Raw genomic sequence first — 17,584 nt, forward strand, 5'->3', positions numbered from 1 at the left:
TTCTTCTCCGGTCCGAGGTGCTAAATTCCGAACCGGTGGTAGATTTTTGACAATCAATAAGCAAGTGTAAACACTTCTATATTGAATAAAGATTTTTGACTTTGACTTTGACTATCTTCATGCCAAATTTCCAGTTTCTAGGACTACGGACTTTCAAGAAAAAAAAATACAATTCCCGTTTATTCCCTATGCCTTGAAAATTCCGAAATATCCTAAAAATAGTTTTTAGTTTTTGTTATAACCTACTTGCATGCTAAATTTGAAACCCCTAATAATTATAGTTACGGAGATAGAGCTACTTAGGTAAATTCGAAAATATAAATCCCATTTATTGAAAAATTCTTACTGCACCTCTAGGATACTCAAGGTATACGTGTGCCAAATTTCAAGTCTCTAGGTCCAGTGGTTTAGGCTGCGCATTGTCTGTCAGTCACTCAGTCACTCAATCACTCAGTAACGGAAGAGTTTTATATATATTGATTGATTGAAATATAATTTATAATTTTACATTTTACACCAAATGTGTAAAAATACAATCGCTGAGAGAGCGATCCCTTCCACACCACTTTTGGTGAAAACACTCGCTTAAAATGTTAGGCCTAAAAACGTATTTGTCTCTGCGTATAAATAAACATTAAAAAAACAACAAATAAACAACCGAACTCAAATTTTACAAAATATTTTTCCATATCGGCTTAGAAATGACATAATATCATGAAAAATACAACTGAGACGATAACCTCCTCCGTTCTTCAAGCCACTTCATAAAAAATATACTAATTAATAAAAAGGGAGTGAAAAGAGCACTTTGTTAAAATTTCTACAAATAATATATTTGACGACCTCCGTAGTCGAGTAGTGTGTACACCGGTTTTCATTTTTTTTTCAAGTCACTCCGGGGTCCCTCGTTCGATTCCCGGTCCCCGGTCGAGTCGATCTAGAAAAAGTTAATTAGTTCTCTATGTTTAATTAAAATGTAACAAAAACTTCGTTTACGAGAAATCTTATTACAAAATGAGTTTGAGTCATACTGTTGATATCACAATGTTTGCGTGTCTCGTTACTGTTGGTAAGTTTCGTTTCCGCAAAGTCAATTGATCCTTTGGGCAAAGCGTTCGCGTCTTTAACTTAAAACTTAAACTTTCCGAAATAATAAATGTCAGTCTCATTTTAAATATTATAACTTAACTATTTATAAATAAGGCATCACTCGATAAAATTAAATTTAAATCGTAGATAAAAAAAATTGTAGTTATTTAAATGTATTTAAGCCAGTAAAACAATGATTGAACACAGAATGTTATGATTTTAAAATAATGTCACATTTATTTTATTAAAAGCGAAGTGCAGTGCAAATATAATAAATTAGGACTGTTTTTACCATAAACATTCCAGTTTGTATAGCGTACGTTGATTTATGTATTTAGATCTCGTCCAAAGTCAACGCAGGTACTACGGTGTACAGCGTTCGGACGGTCGAGTCTACTATAAAATGTTGTCCGGAATTGAAGACGCAAACTAGCATTTGTCGTTTACTAGTCCACCTGAGCTTTGTTACAATATATTTATGTAATGCTAACCCGATTACAATTTCATTTGGTAACATCACCCAGTGACGATTTAACAAACGACAACTCCAGTTCATAATAATCGTTTCGAGTATATTGTGTCATTTACGCGAGAACTTTCCGATATGATGTTAGTGGTCGTTTGCTGTTGGCTGTTAATGTGTCAGGTGAATATTGAATACTTTCAATTGTTTTAAACTGAGACCACCAAGTGAAAACGTTACGTAATCTTGAAGATTATGCTAAATCTTGATCAACAGAATTAAAATTTTCAGTTCAATCTCCTCTGACAGTAAAATTTCAAGGTCGAATTTGAATGCAACGTTTATTATGATTTTTTATAACTTTCAAGTGTCAATAGCGGAATGGTTTACGGGCCTCCTAGCTACGTAATGAGGATCGATCCTGACCCCTTGGGCTACTGTCGTCCCCACTCCTAACACAAGTGATAAGCTTAAAAAGGGGGGTAAATAGGAATATTAGTAATTCCTTAAATTGGGACATTGCTATTGTTATTTAAAAAAACGTGCTGAAAAGTGTTATTAGTGTTTATAATCCATGGCAAATATATGATAATGTACGACATTTGAGGTGTATCGTGTATGAAACATTTTCCACGCCGAATAGTTTTACAGCTATTTTGTATGTGTTGAATCCTTAATGAACTTATGACATTAGAAAATATATGAGGAGATTATGTGTAATTATTTGATTTGATTTTTTATGTGTAAATATATTTTAATATAAATATTTGAAAAATCTGCTGATCAGGATAACATATGGATTAAACCAGAAGCTATTTTTGTAATACTTTTATTTTTATTTTATGAATCATACTCAAATACTTAATTTATAAAAATGTTATATATTTAATTTCAGACCTCATCCGTTCGACCAGATGGAATAACTTTACCCATAACATCTATAGTTTACAAATCGTCGCCGATAGATAAGAAGCCGTTATCTGTATCTTTTACACCAAACGCGTGTAATGAAAAACCAACGACATACACGTCGGGTTCCAGATCGATAGAATCCGTCAACATACCTACAAAATTACCACAAGAATCTTGTAGTGTCCAAGAGCCCCAACCTCCGTTTAATACGGTGTCAATATCGACACCTCTGAATCCTGCACTTGATAAACCTTTACAAATACAATCATTCACCGCAAATGCTTTTACACCTAAAACATTAGCGTTTCCTCAAATAGACTTATCTTCTTTAGAAAGCAGTCATGTTGTTAATAATAAAATGATTGATGGTACACGCGAACTGGTTCCGCCTGTAGTGCAATACAGTCCCAATTACGTAATAACTAGTACAGATAACAGTAACAATAAAATAAAATTCCCTTTAGTACCTGTAATGCTTGATAATTTACCAAGCAATATCCATAAAGTAAAAATCGCTGATTCGAAACCAATATTTATAGATTGCAGTAAATCATCCAAAAGTTACCAAATACCTACAAATCTCGCATCGGTTAATCCTTATGTAATACAAAACGTAGCCAACCCTGTACCGAAATATGAAGTAGTCCAAGATACAATAGCAGATTATCGTTTGAATCTAGCAAGAGAAGATTATATGATCTCTCAAGCTTCTGCTGTTTTCGTAGAAAATCCAGTAACATTTTTTAATCCTAATAATAATGTTATCCAACAACAACTTATAAATAAAGCAACAACAGAACCAAAGTCTACTAACTATATTGAAATATCGGCCTCCACTGGTAAAGTAGAGTATCCTATCAGAAACGTTATATTCAGTTACGGTTCAAATAGTTGCAATCAATTTCAAACAGCAAGTACTCAGAAAACTCAGCCCTGTTCCATCATTCCACCAAAAGTTGCACCAGTAGACAATAAAATAGAATTGACTCAAATTGTCAATGCCATTCCGCCCCAAATCAACAACCAATCACCTGAGAATATGTATTGTTACTGTAATAAAATTAATATAATTCCAAAACCTGAATCTGTATGTTACTGTACGGGATTACCGACTTCATCGTCAACATCATGTTTGATCAATCCAGCTTACACCCGTGATAATGAATTACCAACACTTCCTGTATCTCAGCTACCCAACGTCAATACAATCAACAAACCGTCACTACGATCTTCTACGTTACCATGTTCTATACCAACAAGCGCAAGTAGTTATGACGCCACATCAGATACATTTACTTCACAATTGAGTTGCTCGTTGAATAGTATCATTTCTTTATTAACAGCGGGTTTAATATCAACAGTATTTGGAAACACTACTCCTGAACTAATACCAGATATTGTACCAATAGAAATTACATACGAACCTATTAAAGAACCTGCAATAGATATTCCAACCACTTTTATGAATACAGATACATTCGTTTCAAATCCTTCAAATTCTTCATGTCCTCCTTCTCTTATAGATATTCCTGTGATTTTGCCAAAGCCTGAAATAGATTTAACTTTGAAAGATTTTGACTCACATGAGTGCTTAAGAACACCTTCAGCTGTATGTACACAAGAAGCTCCAAAATGCAAGCCGTATTTAGCATCTATTACTATAAATATAATGCCAAGTTTAGAGACAACGAATGATATTATAATTGTGATTTAATTTTTTTAAATGTTTGTTGTTATTGTTGTAATTGTATGGAATAAATGTTATCATCAAAACTTACTACTGTTTCCTGTTGTTATCTAGTTTTACGTAATCTGTTATTTCATATTATAATAAAGATATTACTTGTAATGAGTGTTTTACTTTCTTTATCAATACTTAACAGGTTTCACAATTTTTTTCGTGTTATATAATATTACCCAACATAAAACCGTTATATAATATTTGTAAGATCCTTTTATCTAACACTGAAGTATTATTAAAGTCAAAGAAATAATTTTAAAATTTCTTCGAATTATTTAAACGAGAGATAAAAACAACTTTAAGTAAAAATATCCTTTACTGCATACCTAATAAAATTTGCATACATATAGATATGTTTTGTATGCTTATTATTGCAGTTTATACGAGGGAAAAGCAATGTGGCTCCGGTACACTCGGGTAGATACCATTTAACTTCTAACAGGAAGCGGAGTACAGCTGTGTAGAATGGGAACTGCATTTTCGCACCCTGTTTCAATTTTTCAGCATTGATAAAATACCTTTAGATTACTGGAACAATGTAACTATTCACTTTCTCACCGGTACCCCTCAGAATCTACATTACAAACCGACGGTAAGTTTTCATTTAATGATGTTTCTTTATGTTATTAAAATCCACGTGGAATAAAGTATACTTTAAATAACACAAGTACAATTTTCCGTCTGAAAAATATACAATAAATAAAAATATCATATGCAGTGTTAAAAAATGCCGAGCCGCGGTTGGCAAACTTCTGACATCGTAAGGAATGGCTCTTACTGTCGCGTACCGCTATCGTTGTGTATGGGCAAATTATTTATGCCATAGTAACAGAACTTGGTAAAGCTTTTAGCTGGGAAGACATATTTATATTTACCCATTTTGTATACTCGTACATGTAGACGGGCTGACTTGACAAATATATATTATTATTCTAACTTACCATAAAGCCAGATTTCCGGAAAAAAGTTTTATATATTTAAATTCGTCATGTCACATATTTAAATTCGTATTGAATGTTAAATTGGTTAACAAAAAAATGCGTTATGCTATTTATAGTCTTGTTTTCTGGTTTTAAGAGTTATTTTTAAATAAACACACAATAATATGTAGTTTATAATTAAAAAATAGATCAGAAATCAATTCCGAATGCCATAATTAAAAAGAAATTAGAAGTATAAAAATTATTCAAATTAATTTTTATCAACCTGTCATTATTTAACAGTTGATTTTTTGTGTTATCTTGAAATCTAAAATGTGCCTAATTTGAGTTTTTCAATCAAGGAATCCCATGGTAGTCGTAAACAATTCTGTTTCACATACCCAGTCGCAACCAGGAACTGTGTGATAAATTATATTAAGTATAACCTTCTTAAGAGGATAACAAGAACCATTATTCCATATGCGGGAGATTAACGGACCTTATTATATCATGTACCAGTTGATTTAATTAATGTTATTATATTTAACAATAAATAATGAATACTATTTAAAAAAATTAAAACATTTTTTATATCAATCGTATATTCGATTTCATAAAGAGACTTCAAGAAATAGTTTTGAATTGGGTTCATTTAGTGACTAATAATAACCGTCTGAATAACCTAAAGACCTCGCTATTACGACAGTTGTGTCTCCATCTCTTGAAAATAGAATTTTCTCATCATCGTCGATGTTCGTTGGTGTTAAATTAAATAATGCCGTTTCTTCTGTGTTCGGTGGAGCGCCGTATTTCACAACCTTCGAATGCGCAAAAACAGTTTCAACTTGATTATCGTGATCAACATCTTTAGACATATCATTCTTGTGTTCATTTTTATTGTGTTCGTCTTGTATTCTAGGATCATCTCGATCCTTGTTTACCATTTCAGTTTTAAAATCTGGAAATTCAAGCGGTGGGGGAATGCGAAACTTAACTTCTGACGAATTTTCTTTATCTTTTAAAGTATCTTTATGCTGTTGGGTATTTTTTTTGTCTTTAGTATTTTTCACTGTCTGTTTATTGTTATGCGCATCGTTGGATTTCCTCATTTTTTTTCCTTTGACGTGTTCATATTTTCGTTTTTCTCTACTCATTTCTGCTTTATTGTCCGAAGCATAATAGTAACGGTCGTGGAAATTATTTAATTCATAATCCTCTTTACTTAAGTATATATTATCTGATGTGAAATCAGGATAATATTCGTCAAATACGTCATTGTCATCGAAAAATGGAATGGTTTCACCACCAATCATTGGAGCAACATACAAACTTTCATCTGGGCCTAACACAGGAGCGACATACAAGGTTTCTGCTGAATCATCACTTATATAAATATTTGACGGCTTAATAATTTCTGAGGTATGCTTAATTATTTCTGATAGAGGCTCGATTATTTCTGCTGGAGACTCAATTACTTCTGGCGGAAGTTCAATTAATTCTGGTGGAGGTTCAATTAATTCTGGTGAGAGCTCAATTATTTTCGGTTTATTATTCTCAATAGGTTCAATAACTCTTATCTCTTTCTCGAAATCTTTTTTTTTAGAATCTTTTACAGTCTTATCTTCATTCCTTTCTATATTTTGCGACGTCACTTCCGGAATGATTGGTTCATTTATTTGTTCAATTTCTATGAATTGTGGTGTTAATTCTACTACTTTTTCACAATCATCAGATGTTACTTCTTCAACTTGATGTTGATTCGCACATTGCTTTTCGTCTTTACTACTATTATTGGTTTTTTGTTTCTTTTTTCCTTTTTTGCGCTTTTTGTTTGATTCGTTAGATCTTGATTTAGATTGAGGTGGTATTTGATACAAGTAATTAAAATTGTAAGGGAAATTACCCATTGCATTAAAGTAATTTGTGTTTAATTGTGGCATAGACATTATACTGTTCAAGTAAGAAGCTATATTTGCAGGAAAGTCTCTCTGCACGTTTTGCTGATTATTATTGTGATAATGATGATGATGATTATTATTATTGCATTTACGATCATAGCAGTTATTACGAGTCCTGCGACTTTCTAGGTCGGCACACTCTTCGTTGATATCAAAGCATACATCGACATCTGCAGTTTTCTTAGTGATTTCGTTTGGGCTAATCTTTAAATTAATATCGTCCTGTAGATCTTCTTTTGGTTGAGAATCCATAGATTCTTCCTGAGTAGGCTTAATTTTTTTTTTCTTTTGAATCTTTTTGTTTACTGTTTTCGAGCTGTCATCACTTTTCCTTCTTTTGATTTTACTTTCTCTATTTTCTTCTATTTCTTTGTCATTTTGATTTTCTAAAGCTTTTAATTTTGATCGATGAGTTCTTTGTTTATCTGGTACAACATCATCCTCATCTATGACCTTTGGAACTTCGAGTTCCTCACCTTTATTTTTATTCTTTTTGGAAGATTTTCTTTTACTTTTATTCATTTTACTTCCTATTCTTTTAGCTTTCTTTTTCGGCACATCATTATTTTGTTTATCACTCTTTGGTTTGTCATTATTGTTGTTATCAACATATGCATGTTTTTCAAAACTATGTTCATTTCTTTTGTTCTTCTTGTGTTTCTCTTTTTCTGTGTAGTCATTATTTTTTATGTCGGTGTCATCTTTTAAACCTTTTTTCTGGTACGGATAATATAAATTTTCACTAGGAATACTTTGATTGAGTTTAAAATACTCCGGTGGCACTATTATGTAATTATTAACGACATTAGGCGCAGCTCCGGCTGGATTAGCCGCGTATCTTGCAATTTCAATTCCATTTTGATCGTAAACACGCGTGTTGACATCAGCAAATGCGTTTATTGTTGGAATTGGCTGGACTTTGTAATACAATCGGCTTATTTGTTCATCGTGTAAATAAGGGATTGTTTGGATTGTAGGTGTTATTTGATTTTGTACCATGAGCTGTTGCTGGTAAGGTTTATAATTCGTTGGTATTAGTGGTCCGTCGAGTTGCCCGTAATTTTGTACATACTTGACTTGAGGACACGACTGTAGTCCTTGCAATGGATTAGTTGCCACCTGAAAGTTAACATATATTAAATCATTTCGTTATTTCACATATTTTTCTTAGTTTAAAAATTATAAGAAAGGAGTTGACAGACTCATAAATCCAAGACGATTTGAACAATATCTTGATCAGATTAGAGATGTATCGGTTGCTTGCATGGTGCAGCTATAATTATTGATTAAATTTAAAAAAATATTTTTATTTAAATTGATCGACTAAAGTGGAATCTTTTCAATGTATTAGAAAATTTATGATATAATTATGTTGATGAAAGTACAGTGAACCAAACAACTGCAATATTATTAAAGCAATAACTTAACGTATTCGAACATAGCTTATTTAATTAATTATTAACATTATATATTTATAAATATATAAAAACCACAAATACTGTTGAAAATCCAGTAAAATATCAATGTAAAATCTAACTCGTGACGTATAAAATTATACCGGTCACCTCCGTGCAATGTTATTTACAATAAACCAAAGACAGATACGAGTTACTCCAACCGCATGATCTCAGTATATACTAGCAACGAATGACGTGACTGCGATGAGTTCAGGAGCAGGACCAACGGCTTGACATGCTTTCCGAGGCACAGGTACACACCTCCTGCTTCCAGACTCCGGTCTACTACTGAGAATATTTCCACATAAAAATCCAAAAACGTTTATCGCCTTTGGGTTTGAAACCAGGACTTTAGTATCCGCGGCCTTGTTTCTAGCCTCTAGACCAACGAGGCACTAATATACTATTTTGTTATTGTTTAAACTTGTGCTATGCTATTTCCGTGATTATTATGGAACCGAAAATCATTCGAACAATCCGAACAAGTAAAAATGACTTAACTTGTGCTAATAATTTATCTCGTATTCAAGATGAAACCTATATATATATTTTAGTGTGGTGGAATAAACTTATCAACGTTAAAAAAGCCATTGCCTAACTGTGAAACGCGTTCGGAACGATACCTTACATTTTAACAAAAACAAAAAGCCTTTACGTTTAAATTAATTTGAGAATTGTCAAAATAACAAAAATGTCTTAAAAACACTTAACTTAATAATTGTACTAATTCATTATTATATTTTGTTACAAATGTGACGTTATAATTCCAATATGGCGCCCGCGTGATTCAAAACCTGTCCGACGTACATCAGTTTGAGGTAAGCATTACATCATATATTTTAAGTAAAATTCAAATTAAATTGATATCTTATTAAATAACTTCCAACACAATATCTGTGTAATGTGATTATTTCCTAGACTTACTATTGTATTTACGAAACGTTCAAATGACATAAACGGTTTAATGGAATACTATAATTAAAAAAAATACAAAAGTTCCACATCCGGGCTAATTCTCCCCCTCCACTTAAGAGAAGGTACGAATAAAGGAAAAGGTACGTAGGACGATATTCACCCGAAATATTTCTAATACTAGATTAATTAAAAACACAAATTAGACACCTGAAAATTGGTGTGGCCAGTGGTACTGCCCGTAAATCACAACCTAACAAGCAACAGGAACATAACGTCTCATTTCCCAGTTTACCAATGTATACGGGCGGTCGTGACCACAGGTATTCCGTTCAGCCGTTTGTTTCCTATATTAAATTTAAAAAAAAAGTGAATCACTCACCAACGTCAAACACTTCAGGATACATATTACAAACAATTTATACATCATTTATCATGGCGTGATACTTAACCCTCGAAGTAGCAAAGATGAAACCACATCGAAATCTGTCAGACTAATACGTGATGGAGATGGCATCTGTCGTCTTATAAGCGGGAGATAACGGTCTCTTTACTATCTGTGATTTGTTATTTTGATAACGATTAAACACGAATGGGTATCAATTGTATAATTAATTAAAAGAACCAATACAAGAACTAAAACCCGCACATGATAAATTACAATGATCGCAATTCTAAACTAAAAGTGAATTTGAGGCAAAACTTGAGGGTTCAGATGAAGCGAGCTGTGTTTTCATGTGTGTAAAATAATGACATCCAGTTCTGTGAAGTTCTATGACATTAATTCGTTAACTCAGATTGAAGCAGCTTGGTGGAATAAGCTCTAAACCTTATCTTCACATGGAGAAGGGAACATTGAAAGATTTTCCTTTAAGACAACCACGATGCGTTATTGAATAACATAGATGCTGAAGTTCTGTCCGATTTCGCCAGCAGCTGCCCATTTCAACGCAGACGCACTTGTGCGGGAAATATTATTGTGCAAATATAGGGGCAACCCTCAGTGTAATCAAATGAGACATTCATCTGACGTGATACCCCTGTCATGTCAGGGGCAGCACGGTAGCGAAGAACGGGAATTTAAACAGCGCAAACTTTTCAGAATCCCGGCTGTTACTTTTATACATATATATATATAATCTATCATTCACAAAAATATTGAAAAAATATACATAAGTACTCATTAGTTAACAAAGTTATAATTATATTTTAGAAAATGACAAAAACATTAAGGAACTCGTTTAACATGCAACCGACTACTCAATTCTCTATCTCAAGTCAACTAAAGATGGCCGCCTCGCCGCCCGCGCGTCATATATTTACTTATGCCACCTCTGTCCGGTGACGTCACTTCCCAAGCCACGTCACTCAGTCTTGGTTCAACGATAATATATATATACAGGGTTGTTGGTAATTCCCGTTAGGAGGTGATAGGGGTGACTATTTGCGATAATTTTAACCCCCATATGCATGATGCAAAAGTGAACCATTTTTGAGTTTTCACGTGTTTTAGATTTTTCAAAATAAGACAAAATTGCAACTTCATAAATTTATTAAAAAAAAGTTTCGCTTAAAATCTACTTTTTTCTTCTGATTTATAAAAACGATTAAACACTGGATATTTTTCAATATTTAAACAATAATTATCGGTCCAAATTTAAAAATGCGAGACGGAAAACGATATTATTTCAATATATTTTTTATTTTTTTCCCTCAAATATGCCTAAAAAACAAAAAAAACATTATGAAACTTGTTCTGCTGATTATTTTAAAAACATAATCGTTTAATTAGCTTTCCGAAAATGTATAAAAACTAGGAATTTATTTCAAAGCAACCGAAATAAAATGATCAGAAAGGACGCTGGTGGAAATTCGTATTCGAACATGACCGAATTCGTACTATAAAGGTCGCTCTTTAAAATTCCCACAAAATTGATTTAAAATAATAACCAATGTAAAAAAACTAACTTATTTACTTAACTTACTTACTTAATACAAATTTAAAATTAAATTTAGATTCATAAACAGTTCAGTAGCTAAGTTACAATTAAGATTTTGTAATTTAGCCTAGTTCTTGCTCGAAGTGACTTCCCCTATTGCGAACGCAAAGTAGCATTCTTTTTTTCTAGTAACTCTTTTGTGAGGCCACATTATACAGTTCTACAACAGGATATCAGAAAGCGTTCAAATTGCCTCTGTTGCCGAATTTAAAATAATTGTTAAGGAACGCTTGTATGCGAAAGGTTACTATATTATAATGAGTTCGTGGTTGATGATAACCTTGGGAATAAAACGATCGCCTCCTGGCTATTTCTTTGTGATATTTAATATATGTGAACATACATAGATTCGACAAAAAAAATATACAAAAGCCTGCTGAGTTTCTTTCGCCAGTTCTTCTCAGGTCGGGGTATTTTCTTTTCCAAATAGTTGGTAGTGTTTGATTTGACAACCAATAAGTAAGTGTAAAGCATCTGATATTGGATAAAGGAATTAGTTTTTATTTCAAACGATTAATTTATAGAATCACAAATATATTAAAAACCCTTATTGATTATTATTACTTATCATTCCTTACTTTTTATTACATCACACAAAAGATACTTTTTTATATCGGCCAAAAAATTTGAGCGCAGTAAACTTAAAAAAATAGGTAAATCCATACTTGCAGGGCTAATTTATCGATCGACCTTTTTAATAATTTCTTCAAATTCTATAATGTACGTTGTCCTCATCTAAAACTTGTACAAGACAAAAAATTATAGCGTAGATACTTGTTTAGTTTTGTTTATGACGTACTAAGTGCTTTAAGCAAGAAGCTTTTAGTTGAAACTAGCTTTAATGACGCCACGCGCTGTGCAAAAGTTTTATTGGTTAAATTACGTCACAGCTTTAGAAATAAATAGATGTATATATATATATTGTAAAAAGGTCGACGATTGTATAAACGGACAACGCAATGGTAAGTGGTCACCACCGCCCACAGTTATTGGTGCCGTGAGAAATTTTAATCATTTCTTACAGCGCCAATGCGACGCCAATCCCGAGGAGTGTGATGTTATGTCGTTTATGCCTGTAGTATCACTGGCACAACAACTCTTTAAATAATAAACACAAATAAATATATCAACAGTATATTAATTACAACAAAATTAAATACATTACATTAACAACTACACAATTACAACAATAACTTTTCTAACTCAACAACAACGTTCGTTATCAGCTTGATTAAACCCGACAACAGACCGGTTCCGTCCGATAATCCTGTCAGGAGACCTAACACGAGGTTTAGGACTTGTGACACGAGACCCAGCAGCAGGCCCGGAGCCGCCAGGACATTCGACCTGAACAGCGATATTAAAACGCTTATGTACAGAAACAGGACCGAAGCCAGATCTGTCAACGTTGCGTAAAGCAACGGCAGTGTACAGCCAAAGTACGGCAAGAGAGCTGGCGTCAAGTTCTGGACGATGTTCGACAAATTATTCAAATTGTTGATTAAATTTATCAAGAACGGTATCAAGAGGCACGCCAGCTGATTGGCGACCGGTAGAACGTTTGATATTTCGTCGAATGCGAGCCGCAGAGCTGATACCGAATAAGCTGGGATCATCGCTTGGCTGCTTTTTACCTGCAAAAGAAACATCCAGTTAGAACAAACCTTATAAATATTTTAGATTATCACTAACATTGAAAATTTTGATACTGGTTTAAATTTCAACAGCAAGATATGATCCGCTGAGTAACGTATGACGCAATGATATATAAAGACATACAACTCATAAAACATAAATAGGGACGTATTATAAGCAGGACATTAATACGCACGTTGAAGTCGCAAGCGGTTCGAAGTTGTCTGTGAGCGGAAAAGCGAGTATTGGTCTCCGTGGTGGAAATTATGTAGTTTTAACCCGGCGCGCCTATAGCATGGCGACTTGTCAGTAGCTAGCACAACTAGCAGCATCTTCACTTAGTATGAGATCTTTTGAGGATACAAATTGGTTCATAATAATATCCTTCTGATTACTCGGTAAGAGCCGAGATGGCCCTTAACCGATGATTTCGGGTTCAAACCCAGGCAAGCACCATTGAATTTTCATGTGCTTAATTTGTGTTCATAATTCATCTCATGCCCGGCGGTGAAGGAAAACATCGTGAGGAAACCTGCATATTGTGTCTAATTTCAACGAAATTCTGCCACATGTGTATTCCACCCGCATTGGACCAGCGTGGTGGAATATGCTCCAAACCTTCTCCTCAAAAGGAGAGGAGGCCTTAGCCCAGCAGTGGGAAATTTACAGGCTGCTAATGATTGCTCGGTAATTGCGGCGGTTATTGGAGAACAGACAATTGCACAGGACATGTTGTAGTCACGAGTGTGTGCGAACACCGATGAACTCTCATAATCCGTTACCAAAGGAAATAGTTCAACCGCAAGACCAACAGTTGTACGTGCGTTCCGAGGCCAGGGAGCGTTAAAACCGTCATCTGCCAAGCTTTGCTCGCTTCGCTCCGTTTGTGCATACAACCTGTTCGGACCCAGGACGCTCGTGAACTGCTTTACAAGCGAAACACAAGACGTAGTTAACAACAAAATGAATACTAACCAAGCATAATAATGCCAGCGATACTAGAATATGTGCACTCATTTTATATAATATACAATATATTATAAAACTAAAGTACACCGGTATTTATCTGTGACTAAATCGATTTGTCTAAAAATTATCACATAAGTTTTATATAAGCGACTGTTATCAAAGTTATTATGTAATAAACTTGTACATAATATTTTTTAAATTGAATTTATCTTTAGTATTATGTCATTGGTTAAAAAGAAACGATAATAGGGCAAACGAATCGTTGCCGGTAACGCTATTTGTAATCGGAGGAAACAGAGCAGTCGTGAACTTTGAACAATTTCAAATATATTTTTAAAGTATAAAATAAAAATAATAAAGTAAAGTGATTATGCCTGCTGAACTGGGTCCTCCGTTTGGGGAGAGGTTAGGAAGTTATTCCATCACGCTGTTCCAATGCGGATTGGTAATTCATCTTTCAAATAAAATTCCTCACGATGTCTTCCTTCACCGCGAGATGAATTATAAACACTAATTAGGCATCTGGAAATTTAGAGGTTCTGTCTCGGTTTCGAAATCTGATTCAGACCATAAAATAGACAGCTTTTCCTCCGAAAAGTCGCTCGGACATAGAAAGTTTTCTTCAAATTAAAGGGACCAAATGGGATGTATTTTCAAAAAAAAGAAAATTCTAATATGCATTTCATTGTGATCACTCAACAGTAGAAGTTTATTTATTGCAAAATTCAAATAATATATACGAGCATATGTTTTATTAGAGCTTATTTTTAATTATAATTTAAGTTAAAAATATGTTTAGAAAGATTTGGTGGAAATTTGTATATTTTTAAATAGGTTGTATAAATGGGCTGCCGGATGCCATGAGAATCGAGTCATTAAAATCACGCTACCACTAATTGTCGATAAAGTTTTTATTTTTATGAAATAGGCGTGATTACCACCACCCATAGTCATGGCACCAGAAGAAATATCAACCATACTTCACACCACCAATGCGCCCCCAAAGCAGAACTAACATGTTATGTTCTTATGCCACGCACTTTTCAAACGCTGTGTGACGGTAGTATGTTGTTAGTGGTACGTATCCCGATGACAAAGTCCCACCATTAAGTCACGTAACAATAAAATATAAATCCAATGAATAAACATCACAAGACCATTGAACACGACTTAAAGAATGGTACGATTCGATGTTGACATAATGAGGTAACTATAGTTCACGATAAGATATCGAAAATATAATTATATCGCAATGTATACATATATAACGTTCTCACCGATTCACATATTATATAGTTGATAGGTCTGGAGACGCTTTTGTCGGTAAATATATATTTTATATATTAAAATGACGAAGAAATACACTATTGCGCTAATCATTGTTGCTGTTTGCTCTCTAACGGTGAGTTTGCTAGGAGAAATCACGTCACACGTTTGAAATAATTATATATATTAACAAACTAAAGTAAGCACTCTCGTGAGATAATTTAAAGTTAAATAATAGCCTAAATCCCACTGGTGAGCAAAGGTTTCCTCACGACATATTCCTTCCGTCCAGCACGAGATGAATTGTAATCAGGAATTAAGCACATTTAAATTAATTTGTGCTGTTTGGATTTCAACTCGCAAACTTAAATTAAGGTTCACGCGTTCCAGCCACTGAGCCATATCGCTCACAAAATGAAATTTAGCTTTCCGTTGTTCGAACTAGCATTTGATTACAAACTTGTTCTAATATGAAATAATAGTTTTGGCAATGATATAATGGTCCATGGGGGCTTGTTCAGAAGCCACCATTGGTTTCCTACTTGCCGTTCAAAACGCTACGAGTAACTGACAGTAGTTTCATATTAAAAGCATAAAGTTGACAATATTTTACTATATATAAGAAAAACTATTCGTATTTTTTAAATTCTAACTTGTCTTCAGATATTTAAACACTATTATAATTTCAGAGATCAGTATCAGCGACGAACGTGCAGCTACCGGCAGTGTACCCCCTCGTGAACATACTTCTACCCCTTCTAAATAACGTGTACAATCTACTTCTATCCCTTCTATCAATCTTCGATTCCCTACCACCAGCCATAAGCTGCCTCATTCCGGTAGACCTATCAGCTTTAGAGACATCATTACTCAAGCTGTACTCTCAAGCACTGGCTATCGTGAACTTCTTGAGATCTTTGCCGGAATATGCTATCGGAGCGAACCCAAAAAGTCCATCAGCTGGTGTCGCCAGTTTGCAAGGGCTCCTCACGAGCCTGGTCACAGCTATCACGGACCTCACAGACGATGTCCTCATTGGTATTGGCGGTGGCCTTCTTCCAGGTCTTCTTCAGCTCGTGGTCTGCGTGGTCCAGGCCTTGCTTAACTTGTTACTTTAATCCAATTCAAATTGGTAATGAGACGTGTTATTTATAGTTATACTAAAATAGTTAAACTAAACTATTTAATAAATTATTGTTAAACGTTTTTTTTTTGTTGTTTTTATGCAATTTAGTCGATATTTTTCTTTGTTTCAAATACTACAAGTTTAATTTGCGTAACCTAGTTGTGAGGTCAAGCTGGTCTCGTGCAATTACAATTGAACTATTATTTATTATATCTCGGGTTGTGATCTAATTCCATTTCCCCATCCCCAACATGGCGAATAGATAGATTGTGTTAAATTTCGTAATGTCTTTTTTAATCATTTTCTCACTACTGATAAAACCCTCCACATATTTTAATTAAAATTTAAAATACGAGCAATCCAATAATATAATCTATATATATATAAATATATAAAAGCAAAATAAAATTACCGCTCAGTAAATCACGAAACCTCAGAAACTACAAGAAAGCGTAGACATCGGCTATGAACGGATTTTACGGAACTCCACCCATCAGGGGTAAAACGGCGGTTGAATGTCTGTTTTATAAATTTCACGTGGGTAAAGCCGCGGGTTTAGCTATTTAATATAAATACTAGTTGTCGCTCACGACTTTGCTTAAGATTTAGGGTTTGATTGTCATGTGTTAAGCAAAAAAAGTAGCCTATGTCCTTCCTTGGAGTTCAAGTTTGCTTCATACCAATTTTCATAAAATTCGGTTCATTGTTTTTCATCGTTCATTGGCAGTGAAAGAGCGACAGACAGACAGACAGAGTTACTTCCACGTGTATAATATCAGTATAGATCTATTGAGTAAGTCACTCCTTCATTGGATTTTAATGAAATCGTCACAATTACTAATATAATTCTACCACTATGGGTTTATTTAAAGTACATACATATATATATTATGTTATATAACTTCAAGTCTACAAAAAACTGATAACGATCCTAGCATAAAAAATATCCGATTGAAACATTACCTAACTCAATTTAAGTTACAAGCAAAGGTCGCCGGCACAAGATGAAAATAAAAACGTAATAATAACTTCCAAACAACGTTATAGCCATTCACTGGAACAGTATTTTATCGATAGCGCGATAGACCGTGAACCAAAATGGCGGCTGAATGAGTGACGTCAATGGGGGTGGGGTA

The 17,584-nt window shown here is 33.9% G+C and overlaps 3 protein-coding genes across 3 annotated transcripts; 2 read left to right on the plus strand and 1 right to left on the minus strand.

Moving 5' to 3' along the window:
• Window positions 1-1,573: 1,573 nt before the first annotated feature.
• Window positions 1,574-4,313, plus strand: LOC135194247 (uncharacterized). The gene is made up of 2 exons (XM_064219511.1): window positions 1,574-1,735; window positions 2,448-4,313. Exons 1-2 carry the CDS (start codon window positions 1,694-1,696, stop codon window positions 4,176-4,178), a joined length of 1,773 nt encoding a protein of 590 aa, XP_064075581.1. The 5' UTR covers window positions 1,574-1,693; the 3' UTR covers window positions 4,179-4,313.
• Window positions 4,314-5,642: 1,329 nt separating this feature from the next.
• Window positions 5,643-9,964, minus strand: LOC135194235 (MATH and LRR domain-containing protein PFE0570w-like). The gene is made up of 2 exons (XM_064219493.1): window positions 9,835-9,964; window positions 5,643-8,202 (listed from the first exon to the last, which is right to left on the minus strand). Exons 1-2 carry the CDS (start codon window positions 9,880-9,882, stop codon window positions 5,785-5,787), a joined length of 2,466 nt encoding a protein of 821 aa, XP_064075563.1. The 5' UTR covers window positions 9,883-9,964; the 3' UTR covers window positions 5,643-5,784.
• A 5,368-nt stretch (window positions 9,965-15,332) lies between these two features.
• Window positions 15,333-16,528, plus strand: LOC135194257 (uncharacterized). Its single transcript, XM_064219550.1, has 2 exons — window positions 15,333-15,458; window positions 16,012-16,528. Exons 1-2 carry the CDS (start codon window positions 15,405-15,407, stop codon window positions 16,438-16,440), a joined length of 483 nt encoding a protein of 160 aa, XP_064075620.1. The 5' UTR covers window positions 15,333-15,404; the 3' UTR covers window positions 16,441-16,528.
• The last annotated feature ends 1,056 nt before the right edge of the window (window positions 16,529-17,584 follow it).

Source organism: Vanessa tameamea, chromosome 28 (genome assembly GCF_037043105.1).
Source record: "Vanessa tameamea isolate UH-Manoa-2023 chromosome 28, ilVanTame1 primary haplotype, whole genome shotgun sequence".
In the NCBI taxonomy this organism is placed as follows: domain Eukaryota; kingdom Metazoa; phylum Arthropoda; class Insecta; order Lepidoptera; family Nymphalidae; genus Vanessa; species Vanessa tameamea.